This window comes from Sinocyclocheilus grahami, unplaced genomic scaffold (genome assembly GCF_001515645.1).
Source record: "Sinocyclocheilus grahami isolate Dianchi unplaced genomic scaffold, SAMN03320097.WGS_v1.1 scaffold68.1, whole genome shotgun sequence".
Classification (NCBI taxonomy): Eukaryota; Metazoa; Chordata; class Actinopteri; order Cypriniformes; family Cyprinidae; genus Sinocyclocheilus; species Sinocyclocheilus grahami.
This window is the reverse complement of record NW_015505247.1, coordinates 1,145,135-1,161,094: the sequence shown is the minus strand read 5'-3', so window position 1 is coordinate 1,161,094 and position 15,960 is coordinate 1,145,135. Positions and strand designations below refer to the sequence as shown.

Sequence of the window (15,960 nt, the reverse complement as noted above, 5' to 3'; positions counted from 1 at the left end):
CTGTAAGACATTCAGCATTTAAAGGCATAGTTCACCCAAAAATTTCCCTATGATTGAATCACACTCAAGCCATCCTAGGTGTATATGACTTTCTTCTTTCAGACAAATCCAACAGGAGTTTTATAAAAAAATGGCAGTGAATGTGTGTTATTTTTCAATAGTTTAAAAGAAGTCCAATAAAGTGCATCCATCCATCATAAAAAGTGCCCCACGACTCCGGGGGGTGAATAAAGGCCTCCTGAAGTGAATCAATGCGATTTTTTGTAAGAAAAATATCCATATTTAAAATTTTATAAACAGTATTCTCTAGCTTCCGCTAACTGGTATGTGCATACACGAGAGAGTGGCGTTCCAGCGGACGACGCAAGACGTAAGCATTGCCTAAAGTCCGATGAGAATATGCTAATCTCGCGAGAAGATTTTGCTTACAGGAGCAATGGAAGCAAAGTTTCCTTTGTTTAGCAAAAGTATTATATTAAAAATGATTTAATATAACTTTGGGTTAATATAACGATTGGATTCGTCTGAATCCAAGTCATACACCTAGGATGGCTTGAGGGTGAGTAAATCATGGGGTAATTTTCATTTTTGGGTGAACTATCCCTTTAGAGAACTTACCTTGTTTGTAGTTTTGGGAAGTGGAACTTCATTGTCCAAACAGAGTTTCCTCTCAATATCATCCCAGTTCCTGTCTTTGTCTTTGAACAATATCCTTTAAAATAGTGAATAAGTAGCAATATTACAAATTTGTCTTTTAAATGTTACAAATAGTAAAAAAAAAAAAAAAACACACACAGAAGATTACATTTATCCATGATATTTGATCTATCAGCAGTTACAGTTTACACCTGAAAATGTAAAACTGTAATACAAGCAGTAAATTCCTACAGAAAACCATGTAATGTTTTAAAACAGTGCTTCTCAAACTTCACTGAAATGGAGGACCCACTAAATAAAATTAAATTCACTGAAATTCATGATTCCTTAACTTTCAAGAACAGTATGTTCTTGAAAAGTTTTTAAAGGGGAAAAATATGGCTTGAGGGTGAGTAAATCATGGGGTAATTTTCATTTTTGGGTGAACTATCCCTTTAGAGAACTTACCTTGTTTGTAGTTTTGGGAAGTGGAACTTCATTGTCCAAACAGAGTTTCCTCTCAATATCATCCCAGTTCCTGTCTTTGTCTTTGAACAATATCCTTTAAAATAGTGAATAAGTAGCAATATTACAAATTTGTCTTTTAAATGTTACAAATAGTAAAAAAAAAAAAAACACACACAGAAGATTACATTTATCCATGATATTTGATCTATCAGCAGTTACAGTTTACACCTGAAAATGTAAAACTGTAATACAAGCAGTAAATTCCTACAGAAAACCATGTAATGTTTTAAAACAGTGCTTCTCAAACTTCACTGAAATGGAGGAACCACTAAATAAAATTAAATTCACTGAAATTCATGATTCCTTAACTTTCAAGAACAGTATGTTCTTGAAAAGTTTTTAAAGGGGAAAAATTAATTTTGATTTCAGTCCTTATATTAATTTAGTATTTTATTTAAAGCATTTGAATTTGTGTATATAATTAATGGATATATTAATTCATTAATTGATATATATATATATTTGCATCTTAGCACATGAAAATATGCGTTACTGCTCCATTAACTATATTCTAGTCCAAAATAATAAATAACAAAATGATGTAAAATATAGCACCTTTGACAATGTAAGAAGTAAAAAAAAAAGCTTTAAATATTTTTAGTTCTACAGTTATTCAGTCTGTTACATTTTCAGCAATTATAAAATGAGCGTTTATGTAATTTGGTTTAATGAGCAACACAGTACACATGTATGACTGACCTGATTTTGCCAGCAGTTTTATCTACAGACTGTCGGATTTTAGAAGACAGTTGGGAAACCGACGTCAGCAATAAACTGTCTAGCACCACCTGCAAAAGAACAGCCATCAGTCAATAACAACCGTTTCAATCAATAATTTACCAAGCAAACAACATCCAGTCAATAAAACACTGAGGTAATTCAACTTAATCACATCATATCAGTTTTCACATCACCACTCACACACCAGGCTACAATGAACAAGATATTCTCATCTGGAGCCACAGACACACACTTAAAAATAACCCCCACACCCTGAAGTCTGCTGAATCATTCACTTAACACACATTCATAAAGACCTGAAAGATCAGGTCCATTTCATGAAGTTAACACCGGTCTCACCTCATCCCGGTTCCAGGTACGCCTGCGTAGGGCCGCCTGAGGGTCCAGGCTGTCCGGGGCCCGGGGACGAAGCTCCACTGGTCTGCCATTGATCTCTGAGGCTTTGGTATGAACTACAGGGGGAATCTTCCTGAAGTTTAGACTTTCGTCAAAAACTCTCTCAACCAGCTGCAGAAAAGGAGAATTAACAACAAAGTTATTGAGAATAATCACCTTGTAAACTAATAAACATCTTGAAAGTGAGTAAGGCGATGTGAGATGTACCTCCTCCCTGGTGTCGATGGCGGAGCCCGGTGTGGTCGCGGCTGTGCTGACCGTGGTGCTGGGCGCCGTGCCGGAGGAACTGACCGAGTCGATCTCGCCTGCCACGTCATGGATCTCTCGTGCCAGGATGGCCAGGTCCTTGGCCAGGTCCTGACTGATCCTGCGCACACAGGGAAATAACCTGTAAACATTCAGATGGGTGTCTAGACTAGGGGCGCACAAAAACACACACATCATGCAAAGACTCACATTAGGTAGTCCCTACTCTATGCATGCACATGCTTATATATGCAATCCCATAGCAAATTGTATGGATGACATGCATCACATGCATCATTTATAAAAACAGAATTATTATAACATCAAAAAATAGACTACCATAAAATTTTGGGGTCGGTATTGATTTGTTTTCTTAAAGAAATCAATACTTTTATTCAGCAAGGACGCATTAAATCGATCAAAAGTGACAAAGACTTTTACATTGTTACAAAAGATTCCTTAACTGAAAAACTTCTGCTCTTTTGAATTTTTAAGGGTCCTCAAGAAAATGCATGAAGGTTTCCTCAAAAACATTAAGCAGCACAACTGTTTTCAACATTGATAATAATATGAAATATTTCTTGAGCACCAAATCAGTATATTAGAATGATTTCTGAAAGATCATGTGACACTGTGTAATGGCTGCTGAAAACTCAGCTTTACCATCACAGCAATACATGACAATTTAAAATATATTAAAATAGAGAAGAGTTATTTTAAATTGTAATAGTATTTCACAATTATACTGTTTCTACAGTATTTTGATCCAATAAATGCAGCCTTTGTCAGCATAAGAGAATTCTTTCAAAAACAATTAAAAAAATCGTACTGAACCTAAACTTATCATTAGTGTATATAATATTATAACATGGTAAACACATCAAGAATGTCTCATTATATATGAATCACACATTTGTTGTATATAGGTTTTGATTCATGGTTAATTATTATGGTATTGTAATATTGAGAGGGTTTTTAGAATAACCACAAGGTGGCAGTATACTACACAACTTTAACAAATATATGTGGCATTTATGGGTTGCTAAAGATGCAATGTGTCACTTTTGTGTGGAAAAATGTGGAAAATTCACAATATTGTATTCTTCAATAAAAACACATAAAACTAAAACACATAAAACACATGTAACTTATATTACACATACAAAATAAAAGTATGAATAGTGCTTCTGAAATGTACATTTAGCATCATGTCCACTCACATTAAGATAAAGACCCGTCATAAAAGTAGACAAATAAAAGCTGTTTGATTTTACATTGAGTGGGCTGCCACATGAGAGCTGCCATGCTGAGATCACTTGAGCAACTGAATTAAACTACTACGGTAACCCCACAGTTACTGGACACAGTCATTTACAGAGTAAAGTAACCACAGCTAACCGCAAACACCGCATTTCTAAGGGCACTGGTAACTAAAAACATTAGCTTTTTGCTGTTTGAAATGTAAGTAGATAAATGAGAACATGAAAGCAGGGGTTAATGACAGATAAAGACAGAATAAAATGTCAAAAAAACAATATGATAAAGTAAGAGAGAGAGAGAAAGAGAGAACGAGCTTGTGATCAACTTATATCAGTGTTTGCCCTGCAGCAGCGGATTTGAAGACAGTCTCTCTTGTTGCTGTTCCAGCTGTGACTAATGCTACATGAGAACATCTCCAGAGATAATAGACTATATTCCCGCATGCAACACCAACACCGAGTGTCCACTTTTTCAGCGGCCTTGGTTCTCAATGTTTTTTACCCCATTCATTTTCTCCAAAAGGATTTCAAAAGATTTTTCATTAAAAAGATCTAAACTTTGAACCACACCAAACATTACCGAGATGAACCAAAGTCTATGGTTTTTCTGATTTTCAAAAAATGTTTACTTCAAATCTAAGGAATATCTCATGAGATAAGACTGGATGAACAGTCAAGCATAATGTAAAGATAACTATATCGTACGCTTCGTGTGTCAAGTAACTGTGGGGCATTTGAATGATGTAATGTGTTTGTGTGTATAAGGACACAGAGTTGATGAGTACCTGGCGATCTCCTCACTGTGAGCTGTCCAATCTCGTATGTACTCCTCCTGTTCTCTCATCCTGTTTTTGAGGAGGAGACCCCCGGGGCTGGTCGTGACCGGAGCCGGACCACCCAGCCTGCTGGTGCGAAGAGTGGTGCCCGGACGCAGGCGAATGTGTTTGGGTGAGTTCCGGTTAGAGCCAAACTCATCCTCAGAGGTAGAGGCATATTCAGGAGGCAGCCGTCTCCACCGGTTAGTGGCTGAAAAGAGAGGTTTGATTGAAATGTTTACAGAAATACAATTAATAATGAACAATAAAGTCCCATATGAATTGAGGGGGTGGTTACAGGTTTACACACATATATATATATATATTTTTTTTTTTCTTTTTTTTTTCAAAAAGGCCTTTAAGAGCATTTAATGTATGAGTATTTTTGTCAGTATTATACACACAGTCTCCAAACTCCTTGCATCTCTGTTACATGATGCAAAAATCTTCTTCCCCACTGGCTCAAGGTTTAAAAACATGGCAACTAAAATAATCTGTTATAATTATATTCAAAATTCAAGTATGATTGTTCAACAATGTTGTTGTTTCATATTTGTGTTATGTTGTTTATATTACTGTATACACTATAACAGTTCCCATAAAAACCTTGTTTCAAATGGGGATGGAGCAATTGTAGTTATCAAAATTATGTATAGAGAGTTTAAAACAAACCAAAGAACTTTGCAGTTACCTCTGCAGAAATCAAACAGCAAAGCTCTTCTGACCAACTATCTCTAAAATAAGAGAGACTAGCAAGTGATGAAAATGACATTTGGGATGGTGGTTTTGGTAGTTATGATCTGGATTGGCAATGTAAAGGCTGTGGGTTTTATTCAAAATAAGTGTCTTTCATAAACTCCAGGATGTTTGCATCTGAAATGAATGTTTTCTTTGCGCCTGCAAAGTTGTTTGCTGTCATGTTGTTTTAACTTTGTGCCACCAGGGGGAACGTGTTTAACATCCACTGACCCTCATTTCTTATATTGCTCAGCGCTTACATCAGCATATGAGAAACAACTTTGCTCTGATTTTGACTGTGTGGCATTAAAGCACAAACATCTAAGAAGTCATCATTTCAATATTAACATGATTCATTAATTACTCAATGTTCCCCCAGAGCACTGAATCTACAAATATATCTTTACTCTTTTAAGCACTTAATTATTAAGGCCAATGTGATGTGGAGTGATGTGAAAGACCAGATATCTCCCTTTAAATATTAATTTAAAGGGAAAGCAAATAAACTGAGATCCTTTTCATCACTGAGTTTGATTAAAAAAAGAAGCATGAATTAAAAAATGAAATCACACATTGATTGTAATAACATTTAAAAGCATGCTGAGTTCGAGTTTCTACGCACACACACAGCCCAGAGATGTTACAGTACCCATGGGCTCCTCCTCTGCGAGAACACTTTCAGCCTCAAGTTGAGTTTCTGTGTAAAATGTGATCTTTATAAATATCACAAGCATGCAGAGACAGACAATTACAGACAGACATGACTAATTACAGAGATCCAGTCCACATAAAACATCACAAAAATGCACTGCTAAATTCTGCTGAATGCTAAAGGTCTCATTATAAACTCAGTTAAAACAACCAGACAACTGTGCAGATTTTATTGACTGCAGAACTTTCATACAATTGTTATTTTAATGACTTGGAATGGAAATGCACCCTATTTATTTTCTGAATGGACCTTAATGATGTTAGTGTTAACGGCTTATTTGTGCATGTTTTTTTTTCTTTTCTTTTTTTGGAATTTAGAATTTTGAAACAGACTGAATGAAGAAAGAAAAGACGTTCTTTCTTGTCGTCCACAGAGGGTATGTGTCAGAGGGGTTATGTCTGATGTGCTCAGGTTGCCCACAAGGCTGTGTTCTTTCCCCTGTGCTTTTTTCTCCCTTTACTAATGAGTTTACGGTTAATGAGGAATATTTTAGATTATTTAAATATGCTGATGATATGGCCTTTAGTAGGCCTATTGGATAAAACAAATTCCTCACATGATGTTGTTTATCTGGCTCACACTAAGGAGCTAAGACAAAATAATTAATTATGTGTGCAAAACAAGATATGACAATTCAGCCAATTTTACTTGAGGGCCAACAAGTTGAAATTGTGCAACATTTGAAATATCTTGGTTCAGTTTTGGATTCTCATGTGTGTTATACTGAAAACACAGAGTATATTTTCAAAAGATGTTCACAGTGACTCTTTCTTCTTAGACAACTGAGCAGCCTTGGTGTCAGTCAGCATATTCTAGAACTAGTGTACAAATCCATTGTTGAGACTGTATTAACTTTTCATATCCCTGCCTGGTATGATCATTTAAACTGCAAATCCAAGAACAAACTGTCCAGAACTGTGGTAATGGCAAGTAAAATAGTAGGTAGGATACAGAAGCCCTTAACACAACTCTACACTGAAAGGACAAAGAAGGTGGTGAGGAGTATTCTAGCACATAGTTCTCATCCTCTCTTTAGTCAGTTTGAGCCTTTGAGGTCAGGAAGGCGCTATCGAATTCCTTTAGCAAACAAAAATGTGTTTAAGAGGTCTTTTATTCCTAATGCCATTAAAATCCTCAACTCTGCAAGTGACTGATAGTGGCATGAACTATTTATATATATATATATATAACAGACAGTTTATATACAGTGGGTACGGAAAGTATTCAGACCCCCTTATATATATATATATATATACTGTATATATATATATATATATAAACTGTCTGTTTAGCCTTTTTATGTATTTTTTAACTGTCTGTTTAGTCTTTTTATGTATTGGTGAACCAAAGAAAAATGTCCACCTTGGTGGACAATAAAGATATACTCTACTCTACTTTTTGGTTACCAAAATTCTTCAAATATCTTCTTTTGTGTTCAACAGAAGAGAGAAACTCAACTATCCCTTTAATGTTTTCATCGTTCATCATATGTAAGAAAAAATCTAGATATAAACCTCTAGATAGACCTCACTATCCGATTAGTCCAAAGGTTCTCAGCTCTGGCCCATCGAGGTCCACTTTCCTGCAGAGTTTAGCTCCAACCTTGATCAAACTCACCTGTCAGTATCTTTCTAGCAATCCTTAAGACCTTGGTTAACTTGTTCAGGTGTGTTTGATTAGGGTTGGAGCTGAACTGTGCAGGAAAGTGGAACTGTGCTAGTCAGTTAGACTACATCAACACAATACTTTGACCTGTCTCTTTATCTCAAATTGGCATTAAAAAAATCACCTCACTTCTGCTTTTGGCATCTGCCAAGTAACATTTCCAATCATGCAGCAGCTGAAAGAGTATATTAATATAACTATCATATTCCTCCTCACCTGATGGAGTGCTGTTGACAGGTGCTGTCTTCGGCTTGGGGTCCGCTAGCTTGGAGACACTATTAGCCCTCATCCGTGCAGTTAGCTTGCTGTCTGGTGCTTGCGGATTTGTGCTTCTCAGGCCCAGACGTAGTGCTGTCTCTGCAGACACACGTGTCGCCGTGGTCCTACTGACCGTGGCCTCCGAATCGCTCCGTGCTGAAATCGAGCTGGGTCTGGTGCGGCGAGGTTGTGCTAACATGTCGATGCGTGACTGCGCCTTCCTCCCCAAAGGTGGTTTGGAAGTAGAACTGGTGGTGGACACCTCAGACGCCACTGAGACCCTGTCCGCGTCCGCCAGATCTGTGTCTGACGTGTCTCCAATCCGAGCCCTGCGCAACAGGTATGCCCTTGTGGAACGGGGCTGCGGAAGACCAGCCTGCTTCGCGAGGGCCGCGGTGCTAGTTTGCAATGTCTTGCTGGGCTTTGCGGACCTTGCAGATTTGCTGGTATCAAGCTTGGACTGCAGAAGGTCATCAGTGGAGGTGTAGTGACCTTTGGTGTGTGAGCGACTGAAATACATCTCCTGGTCCGAGGACAGGATGTCTGAGATGGGTAACGAGGAAGTCTGATCGTCATCAGTGAGATCTTGGGATGGTTGGCGGCTACGGGAGGCTGTCTGTACTGAACGACGAGTATCTGAGCGGCTTTCTGTTGTCTTGGTCTTTGTCTTCCTCTCAAGACGTTCCCTTGCGCTGGTTGTGGTTTTTGATGCCGTGCTCGCATTGCTCTTCTCTCTATAAAGGCTGCTGAGGGATCGACGCTTCTGAACCGCCTTGCGATCACCCTCAGCTGCCGCCTGGCTGACCGTGCTGGCCGTGTCGATATCAGATTCGGGGGATAAAGGGCAGGCTGGGGGTGTTACCGGGTCCAACTTTTTCTCATCGCGGAGTTTAGCCTCAAGGAAAGCCATGACAGCTTCAGTGTCCTTGAGAAGAGTCACCGTGTCCATGCTGCCCACCGAGTCACTTCGCTCCCTTCCTCCATTCTGCCGGTTGATACGAGGAATCAGTTCTATGGGGACATTACCGCTAGGCTTCTCAATTGTAAAACTACCTTGCCTCACTAGTGGCTTCCCAGACCTCTCCCCATCACTTCCTTTACTCTTGTCCTCTGAACGCCTCCTGCGACTCTCCTCTGATGCTCTCCTCTCTCCACTTCCCGAGGGACGCACAGATGAATGTTTTCCTGCCTTCCCGTCCTGCTGGATGCTTTTGGATTGGCTAGAAATAACATCCTTGTTGTTTGGAGTGCCGATGCACTCGCCATCACCTTTATGGTCATTGTGGCTTTCTTTTTCCTGGGGTTCTGTGTCCTGTTTCTCACCGATCTCAGAGCGCTTGATCTTTTCCTGTGTGGGAAGCTGCGGAAGAGTCCTTCTTTTGCGCTCAGCTTGGCTGGAAGTGGTAGAGCCGGTGCTCTTGATAGAGATACCAGCCTCAAATGCATCACCATCTGAAGTGAGAAAAGAAAATACATATTATAGAAATGCGACCATATATACAGTACTGTTTAAAAGTTTGGGCTCAGTAAGATTTTTTTTTTAAAGAAAATTAATACTTTTATTCAGCAAGGATGCATTAAATAGAACAAAACAAAAGACATTTATAATGTTACATACAAAAATTATATGACACTGAAGACTGGAGTAACATCTGCTGAAAACTCTGCTTTACCATCACAGGAATAAATTATATGTTCAAATACATTAAAATAGAAAACATTTATAATTGTAGTAATATTTGACAATATTACTCTTTTAAAAACACTACAAAAAAATCTTATGGACCCCAAACATTTGAACAGTAGTGTACATATACATTAAGAATACATAAGTAATAGTGGATCACAAAATTGTGATTATAATGAAAATGCTGAATTGAATGAAATTAAACGCTAAGATATTATCAATTAAATTAGGGATGGTACCATTTATGGGTACCATACCAGTTACTGGGCGATATTACAGACCATTTATGTGTTCATACAATTCAGTAAATTACCTCGCTCTTGATGGACAAAAGCTGGTGGTTCTGCCCCAGAGCCCTCTGGGTCTGTTCGCGTTTGATTAGCAGCTAAACTGGCCCACTGTGAAACCCAGTGAGGGCTGCCGACTGCAACGGAATCTTCCACAAGTCTCTATAAATGAAGCAAACATGTTTCTCTAGTCAGTACTAATCAGTTGAATTACCCCTGCAATAGTTGTCTGTGTTCCAGTCCTGCAGAGCTGATGACATGGGTTGTGTGATACATTGGCTTTTTGCTATGATGTGGAGTCTTCATTATATTTAGAATGTCTTTTCCAAACAAACTACACTGATTTGATTATGTTAGCCTTGGCAAGCACCACTAAAACAGTTAAAGGGGTCATATGACGTTGCTAAAAAGAACATTATGTTGTGTATTTGGTGTAATGAAATGTGTTTATGCAGTTTAAGGTTCAAAAAACACATTCTTTTCCACATAATGTACATTATTGTTTCTCCTCTATGCCCCGCCTTTCTGAAACACGTTGATTTTTACAAAGCTCATCGGTCTGAAAAGCGAGGTGCGCTCTGATTGGCCAGCTATCCAGTGCGTTGTGATTGGCCGAATACCTCAAGCGTGTGACGGAAATGTTACTCTCCTTAACATACTGTGATGCCCTGTCCAGCACGATGAGACAGAACCAATAAAACCCATTTCAAACGAGGCATTTGTTGCATCCAGTGGAGACATAATTACTGATTATAATGACTTGTTCTGTGTTTTTACGTGTTGCGTATCGCGCCGTGTAAACATAAAACCATGTCTGCATTTGTGATCGGAGAAACGACAAACAAACAAGCGCTACTCTACACTGGTTAAAACTCGCGTTTGAATCATCAGTGTCAAATTCTTTCAATATAAAAAATTTACTTACAGGCTGTGAGTCAGAAGCGCCAGACTGTCCTTGCAAAGTTGGAACTGCCCCACTTTATAGAACAGCCTTTGAGCACAGACCCATTGTATGCTACTCTGCAGGTTCAGGAAACAGTCCTCCATAAAATGCATCACATAGTGTCACACACTGGGAGCTGAGTGAGGTGCGGCCAGCGTGCTTGAGAATGGCGCGGCGGGCGGATTCGACGAAGGAGCGTCCGGCGGGCTTGCGGCAACCACATGTGACAACCCCGGGCTGGACTCCGCTTCGTCCACGGTAAAAGCCGATCCGGCGATCCACAGCGCGAAGTCGATGTATTTCTTCAGTGACCAGCACAGATCAGCTCCAGGCATGATGAAGCGGATATCGTATCGCTTTCACAACAAAACACACAGCGCCTTCACGACATGGCGGCGGCGGCAACAACAATACTACAGCGAGAATAAAAGTTACGCCTTCTTTCTTTGCGTGAACATTTGGGTGGCGTTATGCAAATCTTCCCACATCGTGACGTAGATATGTGGGGGCGTGTTAGAACGAACCGTTTTAGGAGGGCGTGGACAAGTCTTAACTTTTATAAAGAATATCTCTTTGGATTTGAGACTTTAGTCTTTGCAACTTTACAGATCTTCTTTATGCACCAAGAGCTTGTAAAACTCCAAAGAGAAAGGAAAAATTTAAATCGCATCATATGACCCCTTTAAACAACAATAATCAAAAGACTAGAGTGAAGACTGGGTGTAAACATGGCACGGATCCACAATGAGGATTTAAAACAAGGACTCTTTTATAGTCTTATTCTTGTGTGTGTGTGGATATTGCCTTAAGGAACTAGACTACTACTTCTCATTCCCAAACTGGGTCAGTGAGCAAGTGGCCAGTTTTCAACCTAACAAGGAAGTGGTCAGTGGAGGGAGTGACTGACAAAGCACTGTGTCAGTATTCCTGAAAGTCCTTTCTATGTAACATTAAACCCAATCATTCAAACTAGAATGTGAAATGCAGTTTCAACTGGTGTAGTCATAGTCCAAAACACATTAGAAACAACCTGTTTTTTGTTTCATGTGAATCTGCTGATGATATCAATAAACATGGTTGCAAATTATGATAACCTGTCATAGTCACTTTGACAAAAGACAGGTGTAAATGACATAAATATATAATGATAAGATAATAAAGGATAAAATAAATGGTAGTTTATAACACAGAATAGCTCATGCAAATCCATTAATCTAAAAGACACTCCAAATGACAGCATGATGCAGACGTGTTATAAAAGCACTTAAGTCTTTACCTCAGACAAAGTGGAGCTGAGCTTCTTGCCCTCCTTTGCTTTTCCACCAGCTTCTCGTTGCTCAGGGCAACCAGGATCCTGAGAGTCCTCCACCCCAAACACCTACACATGACAAACACAACACATGCAGGAGAATCAAGAGCTGCTGCTCTTATTGGCGAGCTGTGACACAATGGCGGCACCTATGTGGCAAAAAGAGTTCAAATAGACACAGCTGCACAGACTCCATAGCAACAGAGCCAGAACAACATCTTAGGAAGGAACAAACTGGAAGTATTAATGTCAGTTCAATAAAGACACCTACACAATGTTGTTAAAAAGTAAACTTACGTCAGCTTTATTGACAGTCAGTCTATATAAAACTAATATTTCTGTCTATCCACCTGACTATTTACTGATCCATCCATCACGGCTGGATGATATTCAATATTCACCATATATTTTTTATTAATTTGAAATTAATTTAACCTGCCTTTAATTTGGTTGTTCATTTCATTTGTTTGTTTCTTAAAAACTTACACTACCTGTTCAAAAGTTTGGGGTCAGTAATTTTTTTTAAAAATACTTTTATTCAGCAAGTACCCATTCAATTCATCAAAAGTGTCAGTAAAGATATTTAAAATGTTAAAGAATCAAAGAATCCTGAACAAATCACGTTTTCCACAAAAAATATTAAGCAGCACAACATTGATAATAATAAGAAATGTTTCTTGAGCAGCAAATCGTCATATTAGAATGATTTCTGAAGAATCATGTGACACTGAAGCCTGGAGTATTGACTGCTTGAGTAATTCAGCTTTAATTACAGAAATTAATTACATTTTAAAATATATTCAAATAGAAAACAGTTATCTTAAATTGTAATAATACTTCAAAATATTACTGTTTACTGTATTTTTGAACAAATAAATGCAGTCTTGGTGAGCATAAATGCCTTCTTTGAAAAAACATTTAAAAATCTTACCAACCCCAAACTTTTGAACAGTAGTGTAAATATCGAGATATCTATCTAGATAAATCCCCAGATGGCTGAAAATGTTAAGCATTTTTTATTCACCCATCATTTACAGCTGAAAACAACCAAATGTGCAACATTCTTATGTTTTTAATTGTATGTTAGACACAAATGCATGAACATTCATAAACACTAAGTAATAGCACACAGACGTGCATTAAAAGGCAAAGCTTTAAAACTCCCTGAAGATAAAATGAATAAAGGAGGAGTTGATCGGTTGGCCACATGAGAGCCGTTATAAAGCCATTAGACAGAGAGCTTCACAGCAAGATGCACTCAAACTGCTTGATGTTCAGAGACACATTTCCAGGACAATTACAACATTCACAATGCACTCAAGAGAGCATGTTGAGGATCATTACAGTGCTTGTAAGGCTGTATTGATATTCCTTAAACATTCTGACCTCTAATTTATAACCCAGAGTATTAAATGTATGCATTTAATAAAGCCAGACTCAATTCAAACATTGTTTGCACACAATTTCAGCCTTAGTGCTATCTACAGTATTTTTTTATTTTTTTTCTTCCACTGCTCACAAAGGGAAGTGACTCCCATGTTAATCTGTGAGTCTTGTGACGAGTGATGAGGTTTAATGACAGTGAACTACCATCCTCCACAAACCAAGCCAGCTGGGTGTTCACAAAAGGAAACATGTCCGTATACAGACAATATTTAAACACAACTGCAAAACTGCCCATTAAATTGATAGTTCACCCAAACTTTAAATTCTATCATCATTTACTCACCCTCAAGTAGGAATTTCTTTCTTCTGCTGAACACAAAAGAATGCTGGTAACCAAACAGTTGCCAGCCCCCATTGACTTTCATAGTATGGAAAAAACATACAATGCAATCAATGGGGACTCGTAAGGTGAAAATTTTCATTTTTGGTTGAACTATCCCTTTGAGACACAAATCATTCCCATCTCCTGCCTGATAAGCTCATCAGAACATTCATTCATTAATAAAGTATTTGATTTAATTCAGTATTGCTAATAATACTGTAAGTAGTCCAGATACAATGGTGACAGATCATGGTTTGGCTTTACCCATTATACAACACCATCACTTCACAATATTTCACATTCATTATGATAATCAACCAGGGTTATGGTTAGTTTTCATACCTTATCGATCATTCGGCGTGCCTCCTTTTCCTCAGCGTTGCTTTTATCCAGTTCAATGGTGTATGTTCCCTTGTCGCTCTGGTCGTCGTCTTGTTTCTGAGCATCTGTGGGACTGGGTTGACCGGTAGTGGCAGGGCTCAGCACCCCTTTTGGGTTTTCTGATCTCTGCTTGAGCAAGAGTCGGGCAGCCGTGGGGGCGACCGCCGCTAGGGACGATGACATGCCCTTGCTGCCGTCCGCTGCCGTGGCGACGACCTTAGGATGTGAGGGTGGTGCAGGGCAAAGTCCCTCTCCTGCCACGCCTCCGAGCAGCGGTGCGGTCTGTGAAAACGAGTAGGAGCGCCGTTTGCGAGGGTTATCCTCGTCATAGAACTCGATCATGAAGGCTGTGCGGCTCACAGAAGACAACCCCTCTGTTTTGACCTGGCCCACTCCTGCGGCTCTCAGGCGCTCCTCCAGTGCGGCATGGCGTTTGCTGCCAAATCGCAATCCTAGGCCGTTTTCGGAATCGCTCTGCGTGCCATCCTCGTGTTTACTGCCTGTAACGGAAGATCGTTTTGATGGGTTATGGCAAATTTGCACACAGAACAGGGCAGTGCTTTCAACCAAGCATGCAACTTCAGATGCAAACCTAACCAGGGCTAACACAAATCCCCCATACGATTCACCCTGAGGCATTACAGTGGACTACAATACCGGTTAAGTCTCTGGATGCTAACTAAGCCCTACTCTCAGCGAGAGCACAGGCGAGGAAATAAGAGGTGGAGGAGGGGGTCGTCTATTCTTCAGCTTGGTCGGCTGAGGAAGCAGCATGCAGTCAGAAGTGACAGCCTCTGCTCTGGGAGACTGGGAGAAACAACTACACCTCTCTGAGAGTGGCCTTTCACGCACAAACCGTGAAACAAAGCAGCTCTTCTGTGTCTCACAGCATGTTCTTTGAATGAGGAGAGCTGGCCCCACCAGCCCTCTATGAGTCAGACTGCATTTACTCTAACTAGTCCAATAACACCAAGCAAACACAAATTATACAAATACAGGAATTAACTTTTAGTATTGTTTCAGTGCCTCTAGTTCAAGCTCTGTATAATGTAAACTACCGTTCAAAAGTTTGGGGTCAGTAGGATTTAAAAAAATAAATAAATTCACACTTTTATTCAGCATGGACACATTAAATAGGTGACAGTACATACTTTTATAATGTTATAAAAAATAATTCTAATTGGAAGAAATGCCATTCTTCTGAACTTTCTATTCATCAAAGAAACCTAAAAAAACACAGCAAAACTGTTTTCAACATTGATAATAATAAGAAATGTTTCCTAAACACCAAATCAGCATATTAGAATGATTTCTGAAGGATCATGTGACATTAAAGACTGGAGTATTGATGCTGAAAACTCAGTTTCACATCAAAGGAATAAATTACATTTTATATTGAAATAGAACAAGACAAAACCTAAAGAGAGATTAAAGAGATGTTCATATTCTCATAGATTCAATCAATACTGGATTGTCTGATTTAATTAACCTCCCAATCCTGATTTCAGACTGTGTATTTAATTAGACAGGAAGGGTCATCTGATCAATATACAACACAACAATAGCTTTTTGTAAGTGACGTTTAAGGGCG

The 15,960-nt window shown here is 38.9% G+C and overlaps 1 protein-coding gene across 1 annotated transcript in view; it reads right to left on the bottom strand.

The window, feature by feature from the left end:
• Positions 1 to 15,960, bottom strand: part of LOC107585272 (centrosomal protein of 170 kDa-like) — a 44,590-nt gene that overhangs the window by 1,953 nt on the left and 26,677 nt on the right. The window contains exons 10-19 of the mRNA XM_016272218.1: positions 14,331 to 14,999; positions 12,188 to 12,289; positions 9,995 to 10,130; positions 7,953 to 9,446; positions 6,009 to 6,056; positions 4,592 to 4,832; positions 2,509 to 2,689; positions 2,245 to 2,412; positions 1,864 to 1,952; positions 1,105 to 1,198 (exon numbers count right to left, since the gene is read on the bottom strand). Coding sequence (XP_016127704.1) covers positions 1,105 to 1,198; positions 1,864 to 1,952; positions 2,245 to 2,412; positions 2,509 to 2,689; positions 4,592 to 4,832; positions 6,009 to 6,056; positions 7,953 to 9,446; positions 9,995 to 10,130; positions 12,188 to 12,289; positions 14,331 to 14,999 — 3,222 coding nt within the window. The remainder of the gene's footprint in view (positions 1 to 1,104; positions 1,199 to 1,863; positions 1,953 to 2,244; positions 2,413 to 2,508; positions 2,690 to 4,591; positions 4,833 to 6,008; positions 6,057 to 7,952; positions 9,447 to 9,994; positions 10,131 to 12,187; positions 12,290 to 14,330; positions 15,000 to 15,960) is intronic.